Here is a 26,045-nt window from a genome sequence, read left to right as displayed (position 1 = left end):
GTAAAGAGCATGTATACACTTGGATTAACACTATACTATTTAGTTTGAATATATATTTCCATTTCAGTTAAGCACCGGAAAAGTGAAATTGTTGAAATTATAAAATTTGCGTGATCATGATTTAGGTGATTTGTGAAGGTAGTGACAGAACATTTTGGGTTCGGATCTCAGCTGGCTGCTATGGAAGAAGAAGCTCCTGCGGATGCTGAAAAGGTCAAATAAAAAATTTAGTTCTATATATAAATTAGTATTCGCTTGTGAAAAGTAATTCTTACATGTTCCCACTTTTGCACTGCCTGAGTTTGTTTTTGGTTTCGTAGAATCAAAAAAAGGAGATCGAGAGTGTGATTGGTACTTTGCCTGGTTTCAAATCTGGAGTTTGAGGATCAAAAATAGTTGCAGGTGGTGAAGAGATATCCGGTTAGTGTGGATGAACATATGAATTCTATGGGTAATTGCATGACTATGGGTACGGGTAATTGCATGATTTATTCCCGTGTTTTCTCTTTTTTGGCTCCTTCATTACATCAGTTAATGGTATTTGTGGATTGCATTATTTGTGACATTTAGGGTTTTAATTTAATTGCTTAAATTGGTTGAAATGGGAATGTGTACTCTAAAATTAGTGCTGTGCCTACTTCCATTCTCTGGAATTTTAAAGTTCAGGTTGAACAGATTGTTTTGGTAATTTCCCGATAAGTTATCAAAAGTAAATAACTCATATTGATAATTATAAACATGTGTTCCCCTATCTCTAAAACCATTTTGTTAGGAAGTGGGCACATGATCTTAAGATTGTTTATGATATTATGAAGCCCTCTTAGCTGTCGTTTTTAAAATAAAATCGCTGTTAAACTGGACTTTGGCCTTGCCAAGAGAGCAAATTCAAATTAAACTAATTTACATTTGAGATGACTAAGTAATTAGTTGGACCAGAAGATCCTTTTTTGATTGCTACTTCTATTTATTATTTTTTTTTAGGAGTTTATTGTGTTTTGCACCCCACTGGTTTTGGTCAATATCACTTTATTACCTATACTTTCTATAATTGCACTATGCATCCCTTTACTAATTTCGGCGCATCACTTTGCACCCTTTTATTAAGATCCCCGTTTTATTATGAATTTTTACAAGATCTCTAATTTATGTAATCTATTAAAAAATTACAAAAAAGGTTTCAATAAATTTGAATTTTATTGTTTTAAAAGGATCTTTTCGTTATCTACAATCTTCGTTCTTTAAAAAATTTCAAAAAATATCATTTAGGGGGTCAAAAAAATTAAATAAAGGTCTATCTATAATTAATTTTTTGATATTGCCCAAACTACCCTTGAACTTCTAACGGAAAGGGTGCAAAGTGATGCACCAAAAATAGTAAAGGGATGCATAGTGCAATTATAAAAAGTATAGGTAATAAAGTGATTTTGGCCAAAACCAGCGGGGTGCAAAACGCAATAAAACTCTTTTTTTAGGCATGCACACTCACTAAGCGGTGCACAGGAGGTGATTGCAACGTGAAAGTATAGCGCTTTAGTTCCTTAATATGTCACCAAACTTTAGGTTCTTAATTACATTGGTAAGCATTCTTCATCTCTGTCTCAATTTTTTGGCAGTGTGCAGATTATGTCCTCGTGAGGTTTTTGTGCTTGTCCATCTTAAGTTATGGAATTATGTGCATGCCCACTTTTTCCAATCTTATATAGAATTATCATAGGCCATGTAATTATGAACTATTTGATTTTTTAAAGAGCCTATAATGATTTTGCCAATTATCAAAACGTTGCAGCCACAAGGTGTTATGTGCAAATGTACAATCTCATCTTATTCTCATATGTATTGTCCCTGTTGTATTACACAGTATCCAAATAATTATCAATCAGGGCCGGTTTTGAGCAAGTTCACCAAGTGCAACAGCACAGGGCCCATGCAAATTCAGGGACCCCAATTTACTTCTTTCTATCTCTTAGTATACTCATGATAAATATAATATAATATTAATATCTCTTTAATTGTTAACATTATTTTATTTAAACACTAATCAATTCCCAAGACCCAGCCATGTATGGCTCTTCTTATTCCTTCTCTCTCATCCACAAACTAGTACTCACTGTACAAGCAGTAAATCCCACACAGTCACACTCATATTTAAGTCGAACTACCCAAAAAGTAAAATTTTTAATTAGCAAAGCTATTTTAGTGACTCATCTGTCTACTCCACTGTCATCTCAATTCTTCTCCTTGTGGTTGCCATAGTTTAAACTTAACATTATGTTGCCATAATTTTGTTTTGTCATTTGGGAATGTCTCATTCTTAAAGTTAACACAGGGCCTCAAAAAAGTCCCATACGGCCCTGTTATCAATCTTACCTATAAATGTGCATACCTACAACCTAACCATTCTCAACGCAACTTCAGGTACTTCGTCGTACATGTGAGGCCACAATACTGGCAATAATGGAAGGCGAGGGGTGGTACTCCAGTTGTGCCCCCCCCCCCCCCCCCCCCCCCCCCCCCCCCCCCGCGCTCCTGAAAAGTAAAATGTTGATAGAAATTATTACTGCACTGCACACGCTACTTAAAGGAAGCGCCAGACTTCAAGCCACGGTAGTATCACCTTTATCATTCATTAACATGAATATCAAGCATAAGAGCATTTACGAACACTCTTAACATTGTTCTTCTATCTTATGCACTATATACATGTACATGTTGACCGTGGGGGTGGAGGACGTCACGGCGAAAACAACTTTCACCCTCTTCAATAAAGAGGCGTAACGGATCATCGGCGTACCAGCAGACAAAATTCTCAATGAAATTCCCGAAGTAATAGACTTTTCATTTGACATCAATAAAATACATATCAGTTGTACTCCCTCCGTCCCTAAATACTTTTCCTGTTTCTCCTTTTCACGTTTGCCAACACACACTTTTGATCATTAATATCTTTAATTTTATATTAGTATTAAATATAAAAATTTCACTGTATTAAAGTACTCGTCAATACGAACCCAACAAGATCACTCATGACTATATTTAGTATTATAGATTAGACGTAAATTAGTCATTTGTCTCATGTTATGAACAGTCCCGACATATGAAACGAGAAAAGCTTTTTGGGACGGAGGGAGTACCATTTATTTACCTCTCCCTACTTTTGTTCTTATGCAGGGTACAAACGTTGTTGAAATACCCTCTGTTATGGAAAACATAATTGGGAAGAGATGTGCATTTGATGCCGAAATTAATGAATACAACGCTGTATGTGGTTACGAAGATTACACCGTGTATCACATTAAGTCATGCAGCTAGACAGAACAAGCATCTTCCAGCAACACGAACGAGACAAAGATGTCAAAAAAAACAAAACCTGAATTGACTTTCTCCGACAGCCTACTAAATACTATACTACAAGTCTACAAGTCAAGTATTAGAATATACGTTAGATCATTTATTATTCACATGTCATATCTTGTTTTAGCCATACACCTATTTACTTCGATCGCATATTTTAGGTCATTTATATTACTCCCTCTGTCCTAAAATAATTGTCACATTTCTATTTTTGTTGGTCAAATTGACCAAGTTTTGACCAAAGATTACAAGTGATTCGCTCATTATTTTAAAAAATTGAAAATTTAAACTAGATTAAAAATTGTTTCCGATAACATATTTTTCTTATTTTGTCAATTGATAAAATATTAATAAATTTCAGTCAAACTTTAGTCAATTTGATCGGCACAAAACCAAATGTGACAATTATTTTGGGACGGAGGGAGTATTACAAATTCTACACGGTCATGTTCACTTAGAAATAAGTGGCTTCGGCCTTTATTTTCATTACTTATAAAATATTTACCATCATCAAGTACTTACACTTGATATTAATACATCCTTAGATGTCCCAACTTGAAAATGGATCTTGCGTATTCAAAGGCTGCAAAATAAACATAAAAATTGTTTTTATTAGTAATCTAATCTAATTAGCTAAGAAAGGGACAAGAAGTTTTACTCGAAATATGGACACATGTCATTAAAGGGCAAATAATCAACACTACATCCATTACTAAGTTCATAAAGCGGAAAAGGATACATGACTAGATGTTATTCTCAAAGTTACAAAAATTTATAAATTAAAAGACACACGAATTTATATAGCCGTGTCCGTGCCTCGCATGGGCTTCCACGCTAGTCTATACTATCTTATAAAAAGCCAACATGGGTATAATTTGTAGTCGTACAAAATTTTGGTTTGGTACTCTCCTCTCAAACTAAAAGTCTACAACATGTAGATATCTATTAAACAGTTTCATATACTAAAAACACTCTTTATATATATTAATATCTTTTTAAATATAATTTATAATTAGTTGAAAAAAGGTGAAACTGCTGTTAATAACATATATTAATATTAAAAAATACTTATAGATAAATATATAACTAATTATAAATATACAATTTTGAATATCTTTTGTCTAAAATACATATAAATAATTAGAGACGCCACTTTTTAATTATAACCTATTCTACTCGAAATTTAACTCCAACGTGTTCTATTTCATTACAAACACAAACCATTACGTAACATATGAAGATATATGAAATATGAAAAATTTATTTAAAATTAATTGAATAATAAATTGTCACATATTAATATCAGAACAATATTTATAGATAGATAATAAATTGTGAAAGCTAAATTTTTGTTGAAAGATATAATCAGTTGGTTAATATAATTTAATTAAAATCCAATTCATTAACACTAAAATACTATAAAATGGTGTTAAGAATTTAAATTATAATTAATAAATCACAAATTATATACCTGCCACGGGTTAAAGGCTAGTCTACTTCTATATATAATAAGGCGACTAGGGGCAAATTGAGACAAGAAATTCTATGTGAAGTTACCGACATACCCCTAATTAGCTTGAAATAACAAAATTGCCACTCTGCAATATGAATACTCCTTTAGACCCGGCGTATCTGCGTATGCGACTCTTCGCGTGCCAAAAACCTCTCCCTTATTGCACTTCTTCCTCTCTATCTGATAGTTTGCATCAGTTTTGCTTTCAAGTTTCATTAATTGTGTAAATTCGGGCATAATTCATAATTCATAATTAATGATAGATATTCTGTCATGGCTTACAGCTAGCTAATCGTTGTGTGAACTCTAAAATTAAGAATTTTCCTCCGTATGAAGCCACAAGATCTTGATTTGTGCAAATAATCTAATGTTTATACGTTTGCTTGCAGGCTTTTACAGAGGATGCTGCAAGAATGTTTCAAAAAAAATCGAGGAGCGAGTTTATGATAATTCTAATGAGGCGAATATGTACAAGTTATGTATGTATCTTCATTATTGATTATACAGTAAAGTGTATATGATTATAACAGATGCTAATTTTTCCATTACGGTGTTTATAAACCAAATGCATTCCTTACAACAAAATTAATTGTGTATATATACAGCTCCCTGCAATTAGATTGTTTTGATATTTGATTGTTTCTTCATCACATTGGACACTTTATACAGTGATCAAGGTAGTGATATATGTTTGTTCTTTTAATAATATTTTAGTTTCCTGAAGGTTACAATAATTTGATCATTACATATTTTTCTTTTCCCAGGTGTTACTTTTTTTTGCCTTATTGTAGAGTTTCTGCTTTCCGAAGAAATGTAAGACTCTGAACTTGTAAATATATGCTTTTCACTAGCCATTTGGGCTAGGTTGCTATATGAGGTTTTAGCTGAATTAAAATATTTAATTAAGGCGATTAAACATCTTTTTCTATCTTGTAATTAGCCTGAGATGTGGCTATCTAGGGGCATAATCTAAGCAAGAAAAAGTTGGTTGCAGCGTTTTACACCGAAACTCTAAAATGCCTCTAATCCTGGAGACATTTCTATGCAGGTTGTGTGAAAATATGAGTGTGACCGGAATGTCAAGGTAGGCAGGGGCAGCCAAGGTACCTTATCGTTTCAAACATCGATACAACCATTACCTGAAATTGTAAAATCTACAAGTCCTTTAAACCATTTGGTGAAATAAGTGGCGAACAAAAAAAAAGAATTAAAAGAGAAGCGAGCAAAAAGTTAAGGTCTTTCGATTCGATTTAAAGTAGTCAATCAGTCATAGATGCAATACAAGGGAATTAAGCATGTTGCTGATAGACGAAGGAACTAATTATAGAGGAATTGAGGCCTTGTCTCAAACAACAAAATTCCCATCAGAGGTAATCTTGCACCCCAAAGTCTCTTAAAATTCTGTTATCTGGTTGTCGAATCCAAAGACTATGAAATTATTGGGGTTAATTGGTGAAAAGAGAGTGGCGGTAATGATTGACCTTGGGTTCACTCATAATTTAATTTTCATTAGCAACCAACCTTAACAGAGTTAACCATGAACACACTAGCGATACAGATACTAATACGTACCTGATTGTCATCATTGAATCTGATGAGATAATCCATGTGTTAAATTTGGAGGAGCGCTACTCGTCTGATTAAGCATATAAATGAATTTAAGATTTCTTACAGGGAGATCTCTTTATATATTAAAAAAATAATTTTCAATCACTTGGTTAGCTACTCCCTCCGTCCCCCGAGTATATATATCTCCCGACACGCATTTTTAGTGCTCCTGTAAAGTATAATTCTATAATTTTTATTTGAATAAAAATTTAGATATTAAAATTTTATTCAAAAAAAGAAAATCTTAAAAATAATTTACAGAACTATATTTTATAAGAGCATTAAAGTGCGTGTCAAGCCCATGTGAGGGAGTAAGTTTTAAGTTTCAACATGATGCCTGTTCTCTATTTGTGCAGAGCCAATTGTCAAAAACCTTTTGCATGGCTGATTGTCAAAAACTATGCAGATTTGGGGGAAAGTTTGAACCCTCCATTTTTCGTGATAAAAAATAATGAGGTATCATGCTTTCCTTAATGTTTTTTTTGTTGACATATATTCTGATGTCTTGTGTTTGTGATCTTGGCCTAAAGAGTAAATTTATTATTAGAGCTTGGGTTTTTGCATTTACTATAGTAGTAAAATTAAACATGGGATTATGCCAAAATGAGTGCCTTACATATAATGTTGGTTTTAAAATTGTGAGCTCGCTCATGCACTGCTAGGAGAGTGAATATATAAGTATTTTTGTATACATAGAACTCCAAAGAAGTTGAAGAGTAGTATATATTAAAGTCTAATGACATTAAAATGTACCATCTTTGTAGAGTTGGAGGTTGTGGATTAATGCACAGTCAATAAATTCATTTAAACATCATTTGTAGAGTCTGAGTTTGCTGAAAAAGAAGATTATTTTAGTTTATGTTAAGGCTTACGTGTGCAATCTGCTCCCACAAGTCACCTGTTGGACTCTCCGTTTAATTTAAATTGAATTTACTTCCGTTGTCTTTGTCTACCATCTATAACTAGACACGGATGTTGGATTGTACATTTTAACATCTTTGTACTTTTGTATGTACTGATTTACTCCAACCTTGTCATATTTCAGGAATTAATATCATGCTCATTAAATCAAGAAATAAAGAAGTCAATGTTTGCCAATTACACACCAGGGTTTGTGTTTGCTTCTAAGGCTTGGTCTATTTGGATCCATCATGCGCCAATTACTTGCTAATTATATCTGACTGGTACCAGGTTTTCACTTTTGTTGCTCGTAACTTTTATTGCTTTGCTGCATTCAAGGTTTCTGCATGAATTGTTCCGTATAGAGTTATATAGTAATCTCTAGATTATGTCTTCACTTTAAACTTTAGAAAGAGCTCTTTGATCTTATTACGGAAAAGCCACTTATATATGGTACATTATCTCACCGCTTTACTATAGAAAAAAATGATTTTCTCTACACGTAGAAAGGACAAGTAATCGGACTTTTGGGTTCTGCATAGCTAAGCTTGGATACATAAAAATTTGGGTTCTGCAGAGCTAAACTTGAATACATAAAATTCCTGGTTACCAATCATATCTTCCATCTATCAATTAAAATTTTCACCATCATATGGATTAATAAGTCATTAGTGGCATAATATAGCAACAGCTTTTAGGTGTTTTGGGCAATGATCTAATATTTTAAAAGAAATTTAAGTTTCATTGGAAAAGACTTGAGACGTCTCGGACGTAGCCTATAAAGGTCGTTACGGGGTGTCTGACCCCCTCATGCTTCTAATCTAAAAATGGTATATGTGCATTCATAAGTACTGCTTGTCATGCATACTTCCATACCCATGAAATCGATATGATTCTTGTATAAATTAGATGAAGGACTAATAGTGTAAATCCTTGAGTTTGTTTATAATACAGTTCTCACTTGTCTTGTGTTTTATACAGATTCTCTCATTTATAATGTCGTCCAGCATGCTATGCCGAAGCTTTGTGCCGATCAGGCCCGACTCAATTAAAGAAGAGGCCCTGTGCTAAACTTAAATTTTGAGCCCTTTTATTGAAAAAACAATATATACACCGTATAAGTAATTTCATAATATTAATTTTGGGCCCTTTTAGTCGGAATATTATGGCTGTGTGTGTCTATTTTTGTGAGTGGTTTTGATTTCTCCAAAACTAATTTCTAATTTATCTAATATATATAAGCATTCCTGGACTAATTGGGGGCCCCTAAAAATTTTGGGCCCGGTGCAGTTGGGCTGACTGCACCGGTTGATCACCGGCTCTGGTGCCGATTGTTCATGAACTTGCCAGTGCAAGGCATAAAAACCTTTTGTGGTATTCCAGTTAAAGTCCAGGTTATATTTCAGTTCTACTATTGAATTATAGATTTTTATTACATTTTTAAGTTTCATTGGAAAAGACTTGAGACGTCTCGGACGTAGCCTATAAAGGTCGTTACGGGGTGTCTGACCCCCTCATGCTTCTAATCTAAAAATGGTATATGTGCCTTCATAAGTACTGCTTGTCATCATACTTCCATACCCATGAAATCGATATGATTCTTGTATAAATTAGACGAAGGACTAATAGTGTAAATCCTTGAGTTTGTTTATAATACAGTTCTCACTTGTCTTGTGTTTTATACAGATTCTCTTATTTATAATGTCCTCCAGCATGCTATGCCAAAGCTTTGTGCCAATTGTTCATGAACTTGCCAGTGCAAGGCATAAAAACCTTTTGTGGTATTCCAGTTAAAGTCCAGGTTATATTTCAGTTCTACTATTGAATTATAGATTTTTATTAGATTTAATAATTTTTATAAGATTTGTGTACTATTAATGTACATTCTCAAAATATTTGTCACCAACTAGCACTGTTTCTTTTATATACATATCAGAAATATTATTTTATATATCGCCTACAAGTCAACCAAACTATACCGCTACTTAAATTCAAACATCAACACTGCAGCTAATGCGTTGTCCTTGCAAAGGGACAATCGTTAACATCTTGAATGAAAATGGGTGTCGCAATATATGCTGCTTAAAAGGTGTACACTCTGTACATTTAGTAGAGGGAATTTTTGCCAAGGTAGCTGTGTTCAGGTGCCTAACCCATTGACACTGTTAAATGATTATTATATTTTAGAACACTGCTAGGTGTTTTGGCATAAATAGGTGCTCAGAAATCTCCATTTAACTATGTTGCAATCACACCTAGGATTTGTGAAGTATTTCTTTGTTACAGTTACAGAGTGGTTGTTCACATTCAGGATGAGTCTGCTGCAACAACCTTTGATAATTACAAAAAGTATTAACAGAAATGGAGGAAGTTTATTGCTCTTTACTAAAAAACCAACATCAATAAAGCATATTTAAATATGATTACTACTAATATCATTTGTTACTAATCAAATTGATACCATGTCACCAACTGCTGTGGTGAAAAACATTATTGGTAGGTGTGCATTTCAATTTAAGATTACTTTGTACAATATAGTGAAAGGATGCCCGCATTTAAGTGTTGGTGCCGTTTGTTGAAAGCTTGGTCACAATAAATATGAGTGTTTTATATTGCAGGCCGGTGTCATTTGTTGAAAGCTTGGTGACAGAAGATTTTAATTGAGATTTGGTGAATTTGATCAGGGGAGAAAAGGTTGGGAGGAGATTGAGATTAGTAGATTACCATTTTCAAGTCTGTTGATTCGGCTCTTGTGGATCTTCTATGCGCTTAATCAGTGTATGAGAGTAACAAGAATGCTCCAGCTTCATCAACATAAATAGTTTTTAGTTTTGTAGGGGTATCTGCTATCTGGAGTGTATATGCTTCATATTTCTGTTTAACATTTAATAAATCATGAATAATCATGTTGAGTTTTGCATGTTTTAGACTACTGTAGCCTGTAAGGAGAGATGTAATAGTTTGTGTTGAGGTATTCATCATCAAACTTCTTTTGTCTAACCAATTCGAAATTTTTGTAAATAGTTTATATAGGACGTTATTTATTTTCTTCAATTGCAAAAATATAAAAAAAATATTAATGAATTAATAAATAATTTCTTTAAAATCCTAATTAAACTAAAATATAAAATCATAAAATAATCTAAATAATAAATTTAAAATATAATTTAAATCAGAGACCCGTGCCTTGCACGGGTTTTTACGCTAGTATATATATAATAGGTGAACAGGCTCGTGTCAACCCCAGCTCTTGAGCAAATAAATTACTTGATTCCAAAGCAAAATTTTAAAATAACAAACCTCGTTCCGAGCCAGAGGCCAATTCCTGCGTTGCCTTACCTCACTCCGAGGCTGCTTCCCAGGCAAGGCTCCCTTACCACCTGCATTTTAATTTTATTGGCACCGTTATATAACCACGACCTCGCCATTGCTTCCTCTGGAGGGTCTCAGCTCGATCCGGCGTCCAAGCTTCCTGGTTCCCTCAATTCAGATCGTCACATTTCCGCGCGCAGTTGAAGATCTTATTTGCGTTCATCCGATTGATTTGCGGCGCGAACTATGCTCGTCGTCTAACTTTGTCCAGGTCCTCACTGCGGTCCAATCACTCCCCGAGCACGCCCCCTCTGTCTCAGATCCTACAGCGGGTGTGTCCTTGTTTGATTCCATCAATATGCCCGATTCTGAAGGTATGTGGGTTTATGCCCTCTCCTAATTTTTGGGGTCAAGTCATGTTTGGCAAAAAACTTGTGTTGGTGCCTTAATAGATACCTTTGTTTTTTGGTGTATTGCTATATTGTTTCTTTTACTAATAATATGAATGGAAGGTGATGGTTAGGAATCAGACGTTATGTCCTATCGGATTTTCTGGATTTGATGTAAGGCACCTACACAGTGTTTTCAATTTTGCTGCTTCCAACTGGTTGTGTGCTTACATTTTTTGTTTGTGGGATTGCTTTTTCAAACAACTAAAACCATTTACAAGGATTCCACAAACCCAGGGGCTGATTCCAATGAAGTGGTACCTTGTATATTGTAGTCGAGAGTATTTGACAAGCACTTGAAAATTTAAAAGTGTGCTTTTCTCTTGCATTGGTCCCTCATGTTAAAGATGTAATTGAAGTGTCCATTAGCTTATGATGTGTATTAAAGTTAGCTTACTTTGTTAGAATTTCAGTCACTTGGACCCTTAACAAAACATTAAAATGTTTTAATAAATCTTTTCTGGTTCACTTAAATTTTGTGGGGTTAGATAGTTTGATGGAAACTCTTCGCGAAGAATGTTTGTATCTTTCGAATTTTTTATGTATTGTTTACGTTGTTATTTATACTCATCGATACAAGATACAGGTTGGTTAACATCGTCCCATAGTTTAATAGAGGCTTTGTATTAAAATCCAGAGAGACCTATTCCATTCCACGCTGCCTGTGAAAGCAGGCCGTCCAGCTGCAGGGGCGGAGCTACTACCAGACTTGGGCGGCCCAAGCTCACCATCACCGAGGATGTTTTGGAGAGGAGAAGGCTATCCAAGCGTAGGCAAAATGTTCGGCGGACCATCCAACAAGGTTTGAATGCTAAACTTGCATCTTATCCAGGTGTATGTAAACATCATAAACTGTACAGCTCTGCAGGCAAGTTGAACTTATGAGTCCCATTGATACAGAGTGCACGTAAATTTGTTTGCGAGGGTTATAGATGAGGGAGCGAGAAGAAGGATTTAGTCCTTTATAAAAATATTCGTTGGCAGTAACAGGAATAATGGTTAGTTTGTAAAATGGGCCAAGCTCAATTATTAGCCAGATCTGTAAAAATGTTAGGTTTAGCTCACCCTAATATAGTTTCCCTGCAACAAAGTACAGTTTAAATACCAGTAAGTATTCAACAGATATTTATATTGACAGGATTTGCAGGGGCCCTAATTTCATAAATGGGGTTATTGACTGGGAAGGGAGAAGAACCAATTTAGCCTTTTATACAAATATTGCTCGACAACACAAAGGAAAAAAATATATTCTTTGTAAAATGTGCCGCAAGATATGTAAAAATGTTAGGTTTACCTCACCCTAATATAGTTTCCCTCCAATAAAGTACAGTTTAAATACCAGTGAGTATTCAGCATATATTTAGATTGACAGGATTTGCAGGGGCCCTAATTTCATAAATGGGGTTATTGACTGGGAAGGGAGAAGAACCACTTTAGACTTTTATAGAAAAATTGCTTGACAACACAAAGGAAAAATTATATTGTTTGTAAAATGTGCTGCACTGGATTATCATTGAGAAAGGTTAGAACATTAGATTTAGCTTGCCCCGGTATATTTTTCTTCCAATAAATTACAACCTACATACTAAAATTAATCAGATGTTTATTTACCAGGGTTAGGAGGGGACTTAAGAATAGGATAATAGCTTCATATACAGCTCGGGACTCTAAAGTAGTGTGTCCACCATAAAAATTAGCCACTTTAGCCGAGAATGTACACCCTTCCAAAGAATTAAAGCTACTGTGGTTTAAAAAAAAAATTGCGTTATACTGATAAGTAGCTTCTAATCAATGGATCATGTGATTTGTAATCTTAATATCTCTAGAATTAGCCCTGCAAAAAACAAAAGCAATTATGTGCTTTATAATGCAGATTAATTCTATTGTGACTGGTTTTTTAGTTTGTGTGGTGTTTTAAATAATATCTATGTGTCATCAAATTATTTCGAGCATAATTATTACATTTTATTCTTTGACCAAATATGTGAATATGAAATGTAATATTGCCAGCCTAATAGCATTAATAATAATAATAATAAGTGCTATATTTTTAAAAGCTTATTCCATTAATATAGGTGCAACACCAAATGGTGTTTTGAATGTATCTTCTCGGGAAATGCATCCTCCTGGACACTCTACCAGTCAGTTGAATGCAGCTGATGGAGGTGCTGATGGAGGTGAAGCTAGCAGCGCAGGTAGTTTCTGACATCCTTAACATTCATCTATAATTACAAAACAAAGGACTGTATTGCCGTTATTTTGCATGCCTCGGCTATTGGCGTAAGTTATAGACTGGGAAGGAAGAAGAACAAATTTGGTCTTTTATAGAGTTCTTACTTGACAACAGCAAGAAAAATATATAGTTTGTAGACTGTGCCCTACTCAATTATTGTTGTCATAGGTTAATATCTTAGATTTAACTTGCCCCGGTATATTCTCCTTGAAATAAATTACAACTTACATACCAAATTTGGATAGATCTTTAATGTTAAGTTTACATCACCCTGATATAGTTTCCCTGCAACAAAGTACAGTTTGAATACCAGTAAGTATTCAACAGATATTTATATTCACGGGATTTGCAGGGGCCCTAATTTCATAAATGGGGTTATTGACTGGGAAGGGAGAAGAACCAATTTAGACTTTTATACAAATATTCCATGACAACACAAAGGAAAAAATATATTGTTAGTAAAATGTGCCGCAAGATATGTAAAAATGTTAGGTTTAGCTCACCCTAATATAGTTTCCCTGCAATAAAGTACAGTTTAAATACCAGTAAGCATTCAGCAGATATTAATATTGACAGGATTTGCAGGGGCCCTAATTTCATAAATGGGGTTATTGACTGGGAAGGGAGAAGAACCACTTTAGAATTTTATAGAAACATTGCTTGACAACACAAAGGAAAAAATATATTGTTTGTAAAATGTACTGCACTGAATTATCATTGAGATAGGTTAGAACATTAGATTTAACTTGCCCCGGTATATTTTTCTTCCAATAAATTACAACCTACATACTAAAATTAATCAGATGTTTATTTATCAGGGTTAGGAGGGGATTTAAGAATAGGATAATGGCTCCATATACAGCTCGGGACTCTAAAGTAGTGTGTCCACCATAAAAATTAGCCACTTTAGCCGAGATTGTACACCCTTCCAAACAATTAAAGCTACTGTGATAAAAAAAAAAACTTGACATTATACTGATAAATAGTGCAGCATTTTTTATTGTTTATAAGATCATGTATATTGAAATACCAACCTCTGGGTAAGCAGGCCTCATACTCTTACAAGCTTTTAATTAATGGATCATGTGATTTGTAATCTTACTATCTCTAGAATTAGCCCTGCAAAAAACTAAAACAATTATGTGCTTTATAATGCAGATTAATTCTATTGTGATTGGTTTTTTAATTTGTGTTGTGTTTTAAATAATATCTATGTGTCATCAAATTATTTCTAGCATAAACTTATTAAACAAACGTGCTCTGGCAACAGACCTTCAAACTACAACGAACTATCAGAGAAAATTACACATTTACCCACTATTTATTCTTTCTTCGGAGTTATCTAGGTGATTTTTGCATTCTTTATAATACACGTTGATTTACTGCAACCTAGCTTACTAAACAAACATATTCTCACAACAGACTTTCAAACTCCAGCGGTAATCACCTCATTCAATTGTATAGTATCATTAACACTGAGCATTCTTAATACACTGGTTACACAGAATTGACACTAAATGCCATGTAACCACCCCAAGAAAAAGGCTTTGTAACTGATATAACGCTTTGTGTATTGCATGATGGTGATTTTCACCAGAGGAGGGTTTGCATATGGAGACCTCAGCTGAAGGTTCAGCTTTGGAACAAGGTTCTGGCACTGATCATGCGGCGGGAGGACAAGCTGATCCAGGTATGCTTTTGAGTTTGGTATTCTGGTGTAGCATTTCAGACTATTAAGCACTTCAGGTCCGGAAGCTTTTGAGTTTGGTATATTGGTGTAGCACTTCAGACTATTAGGGACTTCAGCTCCGGAAATCCCAAATGCAATACATCCTCTAATTATCAGTGTCGCGGAATATTTTCGGTGATGGTGCTTTTATAAGCCAATGTGGTAACCGCACTCGATAATGTTTGTGCAGGACCAGGGGAAACACGCCGGCAGCGCGCATCCATTAACAAGAAGAAGAAAGAATTCAGTGAGTCTTCGCTTTTGCTTAACTTTTTAGCAAACACTTATGCATGTCATGCTATGGCGCCAAAATTACAACCCTTACAAGTGTGACTTCAGCGACCTGTACACCTTTGTCACACATATTTGTTATCACTTTACAAATTATGCCTGTTACGTGGCTTTGGAGGTCACTGCCTATTAATTTTCAGCATACGAATTAGGAAATTCATATTTTTCGTTAGGGTAGCTGTGCCAATATTAGAATTCAAAAATTTCCTTATTTGTTTTCTTCCGAGGACTAAAATTCATGCAATTACAAGGTGACAACATAAATTGCACATTTAAAAGGTACCATCCAAAGTAGTGGAAACACATGTCAAGTATGTAATGCTATATTGTGCTTTCCATGTTTGCTACAGATGACATCAATGTTGTGTTGAACATGGGCATGCCAACTCAAACATGTGGATCCTACCAGGCCCAAGTGTGGGCTGAAGAATTCACCGGTAGACATGCAGGTGCAGGAGCCAAGTCGTATTCGATTTGTTGTGGTAAAGGCAAGGTGCAACTCCCATTCTTACGTGTACCACCTTTGGAACTGACCCAGCTACTCACAGGAAATGATATGGTGGCAAAAATATATTTTCAGAAGAGCCGCATCTATAACACCATGTTTGCATTCTGTTCATTTGGTGGAAAGGTGGATGAATCAGTCAATAATGGGAGAGGGCCATATGTTTTTCGGGTGACTGGACAAGTGTGTCACAACATTGGCTCTTTGGTGCCGCCGGATAGACAAACTCCGAAATTCGCACAGTTATATATGTATGATGGATATGAGGCAAATGAGCATCGGATTAATTACGCGGGAAGAAAAGAGGGGGTTGATAGATTGATTGTTACAGCCCTTGATAGCATGCTCGCTCGCAACAATGCCTTGGTTGGAATATTCCGCCAAATAAGACAGCGGTTTGCTGATATGGAAGTTCTTCCTGTACGCTTGAAATTGTTTGAGAGGCGCACAACTGATGGCCGTTTTAATAATACTCAGTCTGAGGATGATTATGAAATCGAGAATATTCATGCTGTAAATGAATTTGAGTTCGCTGGTCTTGCTGTCGATAACGACTTTGCAAATAAGAGGGACATGGTTATTCACAGTAAAGCTTTAGGACTGCAGCATATAAGTGAGTTACATCCCTGTTATATGTCCTTGCAGTATCCTCTGCTGTTCCCGTTCGGCGAAGATGGTTATCGAACTGGTATAAAACACCGTGATGTACGCAGCTCAGATAACCGGAGGAACAACACTGTAAGTATGCGCGAATATTATGCTTTTAGAACACATTTCCGAGTAGCTGAGGGGCATGCATTGATACTTGGTGGAAGATTATATCTACAATTCCTGGTTGACGCTTGGTGCTCAGTGGAACGCAGTAGATTGCTGTGGGTACAGCGAAATCAATCTTTGATTAGATCAGATCTTTATAACAATGTAGTTGACAGCTTCATGCGGGGCGATACAATTGCTGCTGATGTAGGAAAAAGAGTGGTACTGCCTTCAAGTTTCACCGGAGGATATCGATACATGCAGCAGAATTTTTCAGGATTCACTGGCCATTTGCAAAGAATATGGTCATCCTGATCTATTCATCACTTTCACGTGTAATCCTAAATGGGATGAGATTGAAACTGCAGTTCAGCTTTCTTCATCGCATGACGCCTCTGTGCGCCCTGATATTAGTGCCCGTGTTTTCAAAATGAAGCTCGATTCTATGATGGCTGATTTCACCAAACATCATGTCATGGGACGTGTCATTGCAGGTAACTCTAATCCTGACCTAGAATGGCCTTTGATAACCAAGAAACATAAGTGTTGCCCGCATATATTGACCTGTTATCACCCGAGTTGAAGGAAAGTTATCAAATTACTCAAAACGATGTACGATATTCTGCCCTAATTCGGGTTCTCTAACACCCACATTAGCGTGTCCGCTGCTGAGCTGCAGCAGCACATACTTGTGCTCCCTACATATACAGTGCATCCATTATTTATGAGATAAATGACTTACACCTAAACATAATAATTACAAATATATATTAAACCTGCACATGTTTTTGGCCTGGTATAATAGTTTAACCTTTCTCCATAACATGTGATGTGTGTTACAAAATGTGATGTGTATTGCATAGCTTTCCAATTACAAAAACAGGAAACCTGTTGTGTGGCAGGCTATATATATATTACACACCTTAATTCAAATGGAATAAGTGGTTCTTTATATTACTTTAAATGAGTCACCTGTGCCCGAGAAAATTAGAGGCCCTTGTATATTTTAATGCTGTATTATTCCATAATTGAATATCTCGTACAATTTTTTATTATTAACTTAACTCTTCAGTTAGTTCTTTGCAGCCACATAACCTATTAATCTTTAGACGGTAATTGTAATATAGTTTATCGTTCATTCTCAGAGTGTGGTATTAAAATATTCACTTGAACCATATTATTACAATTACAATGTAATATAGAGTGCAGGGATGACATGATGTTGCCTTTCATTGAAATACAAAATATATGTACATATCAAATTCATATAAAATTAGAAAATTAGAAAATTTATAACTTATTTAGGTATATAACAATGATATTAATATATTAACGCACAAATAACATGTAAACAAAAAAATTCAAGGGCAATATTAACATGCTTGATATTAAATATGGAGGCTCGGTCAAGGTGATTCAAATTAACTCTTCAATAAGTTATTTGCAACCACATAACCTATAATTTTTTGGATGGTAATTGTAATATAGTTTATCGTTCATTCTCATAGTATGGTATTAAAATATTCACTGGAACTTTATTATTACAATTACAATGTAATATAGAGTGCAGGGACGACATGATTTTTGCTTTCATTCAGATGCAAAATATATGTACATATCAATTTCATATAAAATTAAAAATAACAAGATTTATAACTTATTTTCTTATATAACAATGATATTAATATATTAGTGCATAAATAACAACATATAAACAGGCATTTACTAGCGCAATGTTGTCATGCTTAATATTAAATATGGAGGCCTCAGTCAAAGTGATTTTATCTAACATCATAATACAGATAATGAATCTTTAGGTAATAAAGCTAACAAACTGAAAAAATGGGGGTTTACCTAGATATTTAAAAGCACTGTTAATATATTATCATGGAAAATGCATAATACATTTATTTATTTAAGCTCTAGGTTTTACATGGTTTACATGAATTAAAAAACTTACATGTTTAGATTCTTCAATTAAGTATAACAGCCTCACTCAACTTCCTGCGCCATATCTTCTTCTACATTAGCCTGTACAATTTTAAAACGCTTTACTTGTGCCAATCTTCAAATGTAAGTTGTGCTTCTATTTATCCTTGCTAAATTCAATACATGGCTTTTCTGCCCTTCAATCTACAATACACAATCAACCATGGTGTCTCATTCATGCTATGTCGATATGTTATATTATGTTCTAACCGCATCTGATTAAACCAGCGGTCTATACAATTGAGTTTCAGAAGCGTGGTCTCCCGCATGCCCACATAGTTTTATGGTTGGCAGACGCTGACAAAATAACAGATCCAGCTCAAATTGATTCAGTCATATCCGCTGAAATACCAGATAAGCTGACTGACCCTGTGGGGTATAAAGCGGTATCACAGTTCATGATGCATGGACCATGTGGATCTGCAAACCCGAAATGCCCTTGTATGATCAGAGGGCGATGTTCAAAATACTTCCCAAAATCTTTTACTGACAACACTGTCATAGATGCGGATGGTTATGCACAATACAGAAGGAGGGATGACAAACAAAATGTCAAATGTGGCAAAGTATTTCTTGATAATAGGTGACAACTGATTTCTTGATTTCAATATATACCCATGCATAAATACTTATCAAATTCTAATATGACGGCTGTTTATTGTGGCAGGCATGTGGTCCCTTACCACCGTGGTCTCCTTGTCAAATATCAGGGCCATATAAATGTGGAGTGGTGCAATCGTTCTTTGGCTATAAAATATTTGTTCAAGTACATTGGCAAAGGTCCCGATATGGCTACTATAGTGCTACAGAGAGAGGACAATCAGCCCACAACAGGAGAACTGCCTTCCACGTCTCGGGCAACCGCAAATGAGCGCGATGAAGTGAAAACCTATGTGTCATGTCGGTATGTCTCAGCGGCAGAGGCATGTTGGCGCCTATATGATTTCCCAATTCATCATCGAGAACCATTTGTCCAGCGACTATACTTCCACCTTGAAAATGAACAGGAAGTTAGATTTCGTGATGATGAAACTTTGCCCCAAGTGGTTCGGAGAATTGATCCAGATGGGACAATGTTCATTCAATGGATGTTGACAAATCGGTGCGATGAACTGGGTCATGACCTTACATTTGTAAAATTCCCAACAAAATTCCATTGGGATTCATCCGCACGTCGCTGGTTTCGAAGGAAGCAAAATATTGAGGTCGTCGGCCGAATGGTATATGCTCACCCTGCTTCTGGAGAGCGTTTTTATATGCGGTTATTATTAAACATTGTACGGGGAGCCATGACTTTTGAGGACATCAGGAAAGTGGAGGGAACTGTTCATCCAACCTATAAAGAAGCATGCTTTCACAGAGGTCTCCTGGAATCGGATAATGAGTGGCATATTGCTCTTGAGGATGCAAAGGCATATGCAACTGTGCCACAACTACGTGATTTGTTTGTCACTTTATTAGTTTTTTGTGAAGTCAGCAACCCGGCCGAGTTGTGGGAAAACCACTGGACAGCTTTGTCAGATGATATAGAGTACACACAAAGAAAACTTTTAAGGCTACCAAGCCTGAGAATTGATGTTGGTGACAGACAAATGATTGCTCTACAGCCTGTTAATGATTTGCTAAAACAATACGGAAAGAAAGTAGGAGATTATCTTGGACTTCCAGCCTTGAACCCGAATGTAGCTAGCAGATACAGAAACGAGCTGTTGGTGGAGGAGATGTTGTATGATAGAGAGGCACTTAGGCTGAGGGCAGAAAATATAATTGAATCCTTGAACTACATGCAATCTACTGTTTTCCGAAGAATTATTCAGGCCATAGAATTCAATTTGGGTGGCCTTTATTTTGTATATGGTCCAGGGGGCACTGGTAAAACGTTTCTATGGACAGCTATAATATCAAAGTTGAGTGAAGGTAAAATAGTACTTGCTGTTGCGTCATCTGGTATAGCTTCTCTTCTAATGGATGGTGGAAGAACAGCACATTCACGCTTTAAGATACCAATCGATATTGATGAGTTTAGCTGTTGTGAGATAAAACAGAACACATACCTGGCGGAGCTGATATGTGAGACTAGCCTCGTCATTTGGGACGAGGCACCAATGACTCATCGGCACGTATTTGAAGCAGTTGACCGCACCTTTCGGGATATCCGGACCAAGGTGGATCCAGATGCGTCCTCAAAATCCTTTGGAGGGGTCACAATACTTCTTGGAGGTGATTTTAGACAGGTTCTTCCAGTGGTTCCCAAAAAAGGAAGAGCAGATATTGTAGGCGCAAGTATAAGCAAGTCTAGCTTATGGAATGATTGTACAGTTTTTAACCTGGTAGAAAACATGCAAATTGAGAAAAATGTACCTGCAGTTACAATTGATGGAAGAAAAGTGCCATTTCGTGATTGGGTATTGGCACTAGGTGATGGTACGGAACAAACAACTAATTTCGATGATGACACTGAACCTTCATGGATAAAGATCCCGGCAGAGGTGACTAATCTATCCATAAACTTCTTACCTATTTTTATACAACGCTTACTCTTCACCTAATATGCAGGTCTACCTAAAGCCCGGTGACAATCCACTACAGACAATGGTAAACGAAATTTATGCCCACCTCGGTGAACAACATGTGCAAATGGAATATATTCGAGACCGAGCAATATTAACACCCCTCAACGAATATGTCGAGGCTGTGAATAATGAGGTCCTGCATAGACTGCCTGGGGAGTTGAAAATTTATAGAAGCTATGATAGTGTTTGTAAGTCCGCTTCCACGGCAGTTGACGAGGTTTTATACCCTCCAGAATACCTCAACTCTTTAAAATTCAGCGGGCTTCCCAATCACGAGCTACAAGTGAAGGTGGGTTCTCCTATAATGTTGCTGCGCAACCTTAATCCAAAAAAGAGCCTATGTAATGGTACTCGACTCATTGTAACAAGATGTTACCCCTTCCTCGTGGAAACAAGAATTTTGACGGGTACTTGGATCGGCGATATTACATTTATACCAAGGATAAATATGTCCCCGGCTGACAAGACGTTCCCGGCAATGGTGAAAAGAAAACAGTTTCCCTATAACTGTTTGCTACGCAATGACAGTGAATAAAAGCCAGGGTCAGACGGTTAAAAACGTGGGCCTTTATTTGCCTAAACCGGTTTTTAGCCATGGCCAGATTTACGTCGCAGTATCAAGGGTTACCTCACCGCAGGGACTAAAGATTCTGTGCGTGGATGAAGATGTCAGACATACTGGCTATACCAAAAATATTTTGTACCAGGAGATATTTGACAATTTGAGGTCACCAGAAAACAGTCTACATACCTGAAGACCATTCATGAGCCTGGCAGGCTTCCATTGTAGGCAACAACATCTAACAGCCTGACTCGGCCTAAAAATCTTGTTTGTCAGGCACATTATCTCCAAAATACTCGCCAAACTCGTGTAAATCAAATTTAGCAGTTTACACATTCCATATGTTATAAGAGCATCTCCAAGAGTCTCCTTGTTGGCTCCTAAATATAATATAAAAAATGTGGCTCTTAGTAATTTAGGACAAAGTTAAGAGTGTAAACTCCAACAATACTCTCTACATCTCTTCTCTATTTCATATTTTATTCATATATTGGGCTCCACTATAACAAAAGAGAGGGAAAGATGGAGGTTGATTGGAGAGAAAGATTTTTTTATTGTGAAAAAATAAGTTAGGAGCCATGTGGTGGCTCTTAACTTTGAGGAGAGAGGAGAGAGAAACAAGAGACTCTTAAGATTTAAGAGCCACTTAAGAGTCTCTTGGAGCAACATTTTGCTTCTCCCTCCTCAAAATTCAAGTTAGGAGCCTAAATGAAGAGCCTCTTGGAGATGCTCTAATGTACAGTTGCGCATTTAAGTTTGTATTGAGATAAGGTCGTCATTTGATTGATTCCAGCTTTTATTTATGAATATGGGAATTACGTTTAGTTGTTATGATATATTTAGCTGTTTATTTATGTTTCACATTTTTGGCGTTCGCGACAACTTGGATTTATTTCAGATTAAAACCTTGTTGGTATAGAAATGATGCACTTTGCAAAGGATTTAATGTGCCCTGTGGATATGTTCAAATTATGGGTGGGGTCATCATCTTGCTCGATAGACTATTATGCTTTGCTACTGATGCCAGAAGGAATCAATATCTATACATTCTTGTAATAATTACGTTGTTATTGTTGCATACATGTATATTTTCAACTGGCCAAGTACCAGGAACAGTCCTATTATGAATAATGTCTGATTACACTTCCTATATCATGTTGCTGGTCATCCTCATCCTGTTATGATAGATGCCCAATTCAGGGAAATAATTGTGGGAAATGGCGCGCATACGGCTCTGAGATCTAATGGCCTTAAAGAGTGCAGGGGTAGAAGGTGTAATGGTTCATGCTTGGTGGGGGTTGGTAGAAAAAGAGGGACCTCTTAAGTGCAACTAGGAAGGGTTTGCTGAGCCTGTTAATCTGGTTCAACAACATGGCTCCAAGCTCCCAGTTGTCATGTCTTTGCACCAATGTGGAGGGAACGTGGGCGACACTTGCAGGTACATACTCCTATTATTTATGATGTTTTCATACATACACGTTTCGTTCTATCAAAATACTTATGCTTAATATGCACCTATCGATCTCAACTGACACTCTAATTCAGGTACCCATATCTTACCAGCAACAAATGTAGCGCAGCTCTGATTTCACAGAAACCTTATGTCGCAACTCAGGTACCTTGGCGGCAGAAGTTGCTTGCTATATCCTTTTAAAATCTCAAACTTTTGTCACTATCTTTTACAGTCAAACAAAATTTCTGATTCTACAGGACTTGTATTTGATCTAAGAAAATCTTTTGGGTAATAGGTCCAGTGTTGCATTAAGAAAACAACTGACCTATTGGATGGAACAACCGAGTATACATACAAACACAGTTTGCCTAAACTTTCTTCAAGTTCATGACCTTCTATGCTTCTTTCAAAAAAGGACCCGCTACTAAAATTGTCATGATCACTATGTGTTGAAAAACCTCTTTTAACCCTCCAGGGTTTCATTTTACACACACTAAACACACACATTTTCACACACAAAATCAACAGCAATGGCGTTATTGTTAATTACCAGATTTTCATGAATTATATTTGATTGATGAATATGTATATGTTGATGTTGATTTGTGTATTTATGCGATAATCGAAGATAGAGAGATTTGGGAAAGGCTTTAGGATGTCTGAGTTATGTATTTGTATTGTATGTTTGGGCAGTAAATCGAAGCTGTATAGGTTTGATAAAGACGGAAGCCAGTGGAAAGAGAGGGGTGCTGGTACTGTGAAGTTTTTGAAGCACGAGGAGACGGAAAAGGTTCGATTTGTTATGCGCCAATCGAAGACTCTCAAGATCTGTGCTAATCATTTAGGTTTGTTTTTCGAGATGTGAAGTTTTGAGTTTTGTGGGTGAGGTGTTGATGGTTTGGGATTGGATTGTATTGTTGGAATCTAAATTTGTGTATTTGTTTTGTCGAGTTTTGTAGTTGTGCCTGGTATGACTGTTCAGGAACATGACGGGAATGAGAAGTCATGTGTTTGGCACGCAACTGATTTTGCTGATGGTGAACTTAGGGATGAGCTATTCTGCATCAGATTTGGATCCATTGAGAGTATGTTTTAACTAAAGAATTTGCTTTTATGAGTTTATGTTGCGTGGGCTCTTGTTTGCTTAGTTTGTTTGTTTACCTGTATGTGTTTCTAATTGATGCAAATGAATGGATGACCTGTTTAAGCTCATTGCTGAGAGGAAATACTCTCTACATTGATTGATTATCAGGGAAGATTTGATGTGGTTGGAAATTGTGTGTGTATGTTTATACCCGTGTGTTAGTGGGAAAGGGGATAATTCTATTTATTAATCTGAAGCCTGAAGAAAAGAAATTATTGGCATCATCACGGGAAATGTAAAGCAAGAGCGAAAGAAATCACATTTTAGAATATGATTTATGCAAATTTTAGCTTGTGTTCTTACATAGTTTTGGCCTTAATTCAAAAAGAACTATATTGGAGTAGATTTGCCTAATTCTTAATTTGATTATATAATTACATCAGGGACCTTAATACCATGTTATTGCCGCTGATAAAGCCCGCTGGACATGTAGCCAGGAAGCCTGCCAATGGACGGACACAACGGTTGGAATAGCTATAGTCCATTGCCCATCAGAGGCGGAAGGCCACAAGCCGCGCACTCCAGGATGGTAACAATAAGGTCTGGTAATCTTATACCCATGCTACTAGCCTTTTGTCAAATCTGGAAAAATAACATCACATTTTAGAACGTGATTTATAGATAGTTTAACTTGTGTTCTTGCATGATTATGGCCTTACTGTTTAACATTTGTACAAAATGATTTCTTTAAACAACAAGAATTATATAAAATAAATTTTACATGCGCTTCAAACCGCGTGTCAATTATGGGAAAAACCATTACACAATGGGAGGGACAGATAATTATATTAATGCTGAATATAAATGGGTCAGATACAATTATTGTTACGAATAAGATAACCAAAAACTAGAGGTTTTAGGGCTGATATGCCATGAGATACTGCGGGGGAAATCTTATACAAGTTAGGAAAGGTTATACTTTGATAGCATATAAGAATTGGAAAACAGTTACCGGCTGAATCGTGCATAACACCTAAGCCATTGACCTAATATATCTTCCATTTCAAACTTGAGCATTCCAACAAAAAATTAACAAACTAGCAACATCACTACCAGCTTTATAATCTTTGGTGCATTAATATTAATACTATTAAAATTCAGGCCTAATTAAATGAAAAGCAACAGTATCAGGTGCAGGTCGTCTGCTAATTCGCCTGGTTCAGTCGGACCGCACACAAACCTCCACCTCGACAACAATCCATTACTAGATGCGACAAATTATAAGAGGCAAGCTGTCTGTAACCCAGGCAGAAAGGGGCCAGCGGGGAATATTTTTGCCTCACAAATAAACAGTTCTGCTTCATTTTCTGACCATTGTTCTTTTACTGTGGTGCGGAATAGTGGCATTACATGTATATGCAGTAAGCAGGGATGCTAATATACCTATGCGTGCCCTCTCAGTTCGAGTGGCATTCATTGGGTAACTATCAAAATAATGATAGATGATCCCCGTCACAATTTGGTGGATAAACTATTATGCATGGATTACTTCTGACGCCACAAGGGTTCGCCAGATATGCTGATCACTGCACACATATAATTACGCAAAGTTTGATCCTCAGGCCTCTAGAGTGCTAACTAAATAAGATCATTTTTAGACCATTGAACAGAGGGCTAATTCATTGCAAAAACCTTCCCTGCTGTCATGCCTCCTGATTAGGTCCCGGTATAGCAAGG

General features: G+C 36.1%; 4 protein-coding genes across 22 annotated transcripts; all 4 read left to right on the top strand.

Moving 5' to 3' along the window:
• Nucleotides 1–4,941: 4,941 nt before the first annotated feature.
• LOC108193527 (uncharacterized) lies at nucleotides 4,942–10,292 on the top strand. 17 transcript variants are annotated; one of them, XR_010285889.1, is made up of 9 exons: nucleotides 4,972–4,987; nucleotides 5,254–5,343; nucleotides 5,470–5,541; nucleotides 5,629–5,677; nucleotides 5,913–5,967; nucleotides 6,829–6,928; nucleotides 7,518–7,656; nucleotides 9,059–9,173; nucleotides 9,991–10,292. XR_010285889.1 is itself a non-coding variant. In XM_064082234.1 (8 exons), the coding sequence occupies exons 1-7, from the start codon at nucleotides 4,957–4,959 to the stop codon at nucleotides 9,072–9,074; spliced, it is 387 nt and encodes a 128-aa protein (XP_063938304.1). In that variant the 5' UTR covers nucleotides 4,942–4,956; the 3' UTR covers nucleotides 9,075–9,173; nucleotides 9,991–10,292. The 17 variants fall into 17 exon arrangements, 5 of the variants coding, with proteins under 5 accessions (XP_063938304.1, XP_063938302.1, XP_063938303.1 ...); XR_010285887.1 differs by lacking the exon at nucleotides 4,972–4,987 and adding an exon at nucleotides 4,998–5,161; XR_010285890.1 differs by lacking the exon at nucleotides 4,972–4,987 and adding an exon at nucleotides 5,072–5,087.
• Nucleotides 10,293–10,694: 402 nt separating this feature from the next.
• On the top strand, nucleotides 10,695–17,029 carry LOC108196003 (uncharacterized). 2 transcript variants are annotated; one of them, XM_064081419.1, is made up of 6 exons: nucleotides 10,695–11,058; nucleotides 11,720–11,935; nucleotides 13,209–13,328; nucleotides 14,964–15,056; nucleotides 15,286–15,342; nucleotides 15,737–17,029. In XM_064081419.1, exons 3-6 carry the CDS (start codon nucleotides 13,250–13,252, stop codon nucleotides 16,960–16,962), a joined length of 1,455 nt encoding a protein of 484 aa, XP_063937489.1. In that variant the 5' UTR covers nucleotides 10,695–11,058; nucleotides 11,720–11,935; nucleotides 13,209–13,249; the 3' UTR covers nucleotides 16,963–17,029. The 2 variants fall into 2 exon arrangements, with proteins under 2 accessions (XP_063937489.1, XP_017218540.1); XM_017363051.2 differs by having other exon boundaries at nucleotides 10,697–11,058; nucleotides 11,771–11,935.
• LOC108196002 (uncharacterized) lies at nucleotides 16,926–21,894 on the top strand. Its single transcript, XM_017363050.2, has 4 exons — nucleotides 16,926–17,141; nucleotides 18,865–19,219; nucleotides 19,304–21,125; nucleotides 21,193–21,894. The coding sequence occupies exons 1-4, from the start codon at nucleotides 17,078–17,080 to the stop codon at nucleotides 21,742–21,744; spliced, it is 2,793 nt and encodes a 930-aa protein (XP_017218539.1). The 5' UTR covers nucleotides 16,926–17,077; the 3' UTR covers nucleotides 21,745–21,894.
• A 65-nt stretch (nucleotides 21,895–21,959) lies between these two features.
• Nucleotides 21,960–25,842, top strand: LOC108196004 (ran-binding protein 1 homolog c-like). 2 transcript variants are annotated; one of them, XR_010285631.1, is made up of 6 exons: nucleotides 21,960–23,209; nucleotides 23,317–23,386; nucleotides 23,918–24,069; nucleotides 24,184–24,309; nucleotides 24,752–24,908; nucleotides 25,494–25,842. XR_010285631.1 is itself a non-coding variant. In XM_017363052.2 (5 exons), the coding sequence occupies exons 2-5, from the start codon at nucleotides 23,373–23,375 to the stop codon at nucleotides 24,778–24,780; spliced, it is 321 nt and encodes a 106-aa protein (XP_017218541.1). In that variant the 5' UTR covers nucleotides 21,960–23,209; nucleotides 23,317–23,372; the 3' UTR covers nucleotides 24,781–25,127. The 2 variants fall into 2 exon arrangements, 1 of the variants encoding a protein (XP_017218541.1); XM_017363052.2 differs by lacking the exon at nucleotides 25,494–25,842 and having other exon boundaries at nucleotides 24,752–25,127.
• The last annotated feature ends 203 nt before the right edge of the window (nucleotides 25,843–26,045 follow it).

The sequence above is a fragment of the Daucus carota genome, chromosome 7 (assembly GCF_001625215.2).
Source record: "Daucus carota subsp. sativus chromosome 7, DH1 v3.0, whole genome shotgun sequence".
In the NCBI taxonomy this organism is placed as follows: Eukaryota; Viridiplantae; Streptophyta; class Magnoliopsida; order Apiales; family Apiaceae; genus Daucus; species Daucus carota.
This window is presented reverse-complemented; position numbering and strand designations above follow the sequence as displayed.

Coding starts and splice junctions, on each gene's coding strand:
- LOC108193527 (XM_064082232.1), top strand. CDS start 4,957: ATGAATACTCCTTTAGACCCGGCGTATCTGC. Junction 5,344..5,628: donor GGCGAATATGTACAAGTTAT/GTATGTATCTTC, acceptor TTCTTTTCCCAG/GTGTTACTTTTTTTTGCCTT. Junction 6,929..7,517: donor TCGTGATAAAAAATAATGAG/GTATCATGCTTT, acceptor GTCATATTTCAG/GAATTAATATCATGCTCATT.
- LOC108196003 (XM_017363051.2), top strand. Junction 13,329..14,963: donor AGGTGAAGCTAGCAGCGCAG/GTAGTTTCTGAC, acceptor GATTTTCACCAG/AGGAGGGTTTGCATATGGAG. Junction 15,057..15,285: donor GGGAGGACAAGCTGATCCAG/GTATGCTTTTGA, acceptor ATGTTTGTGCAG/GACCAGGGGAAACACGCCGG.
- LOC108196002 (XM_017363050.2), top strand. CDS start 17,078: ATGAAGCTCGATTCTATGATGGCTGATTTCACCAAACATCATGTCATG. Junction 17,142..18,864: donor CATGGGACGTGTCATTGCAG/GTAACTCTAATC, acceptor TGATTAAACCAG/CGGTCTATACAATTGAGTTT. Junction 19,220..19,303: donor AAAGTATTTCTTGATAATAG/GTGACAACTGAT, acceptor TTATTGTGGCAG/GCATGTGGTCCCTTACCACC.
- LOC108196004 (XM_017363052.2), top strand. Junction 24,070..24,183: donor GATCTGTGCTAATCATTTAG/GTTTGTTTTTCG, acceptor CGAGTTTTGTAG/TTGTGCCTGGTATGACTGTT. Junction 24,310..24,751: donor CAGATTTGGATCCATTGAGA/GTATGTTTTAAC, acceptor TAATTACATCAG/GGACCTTAATACCATGTTAT.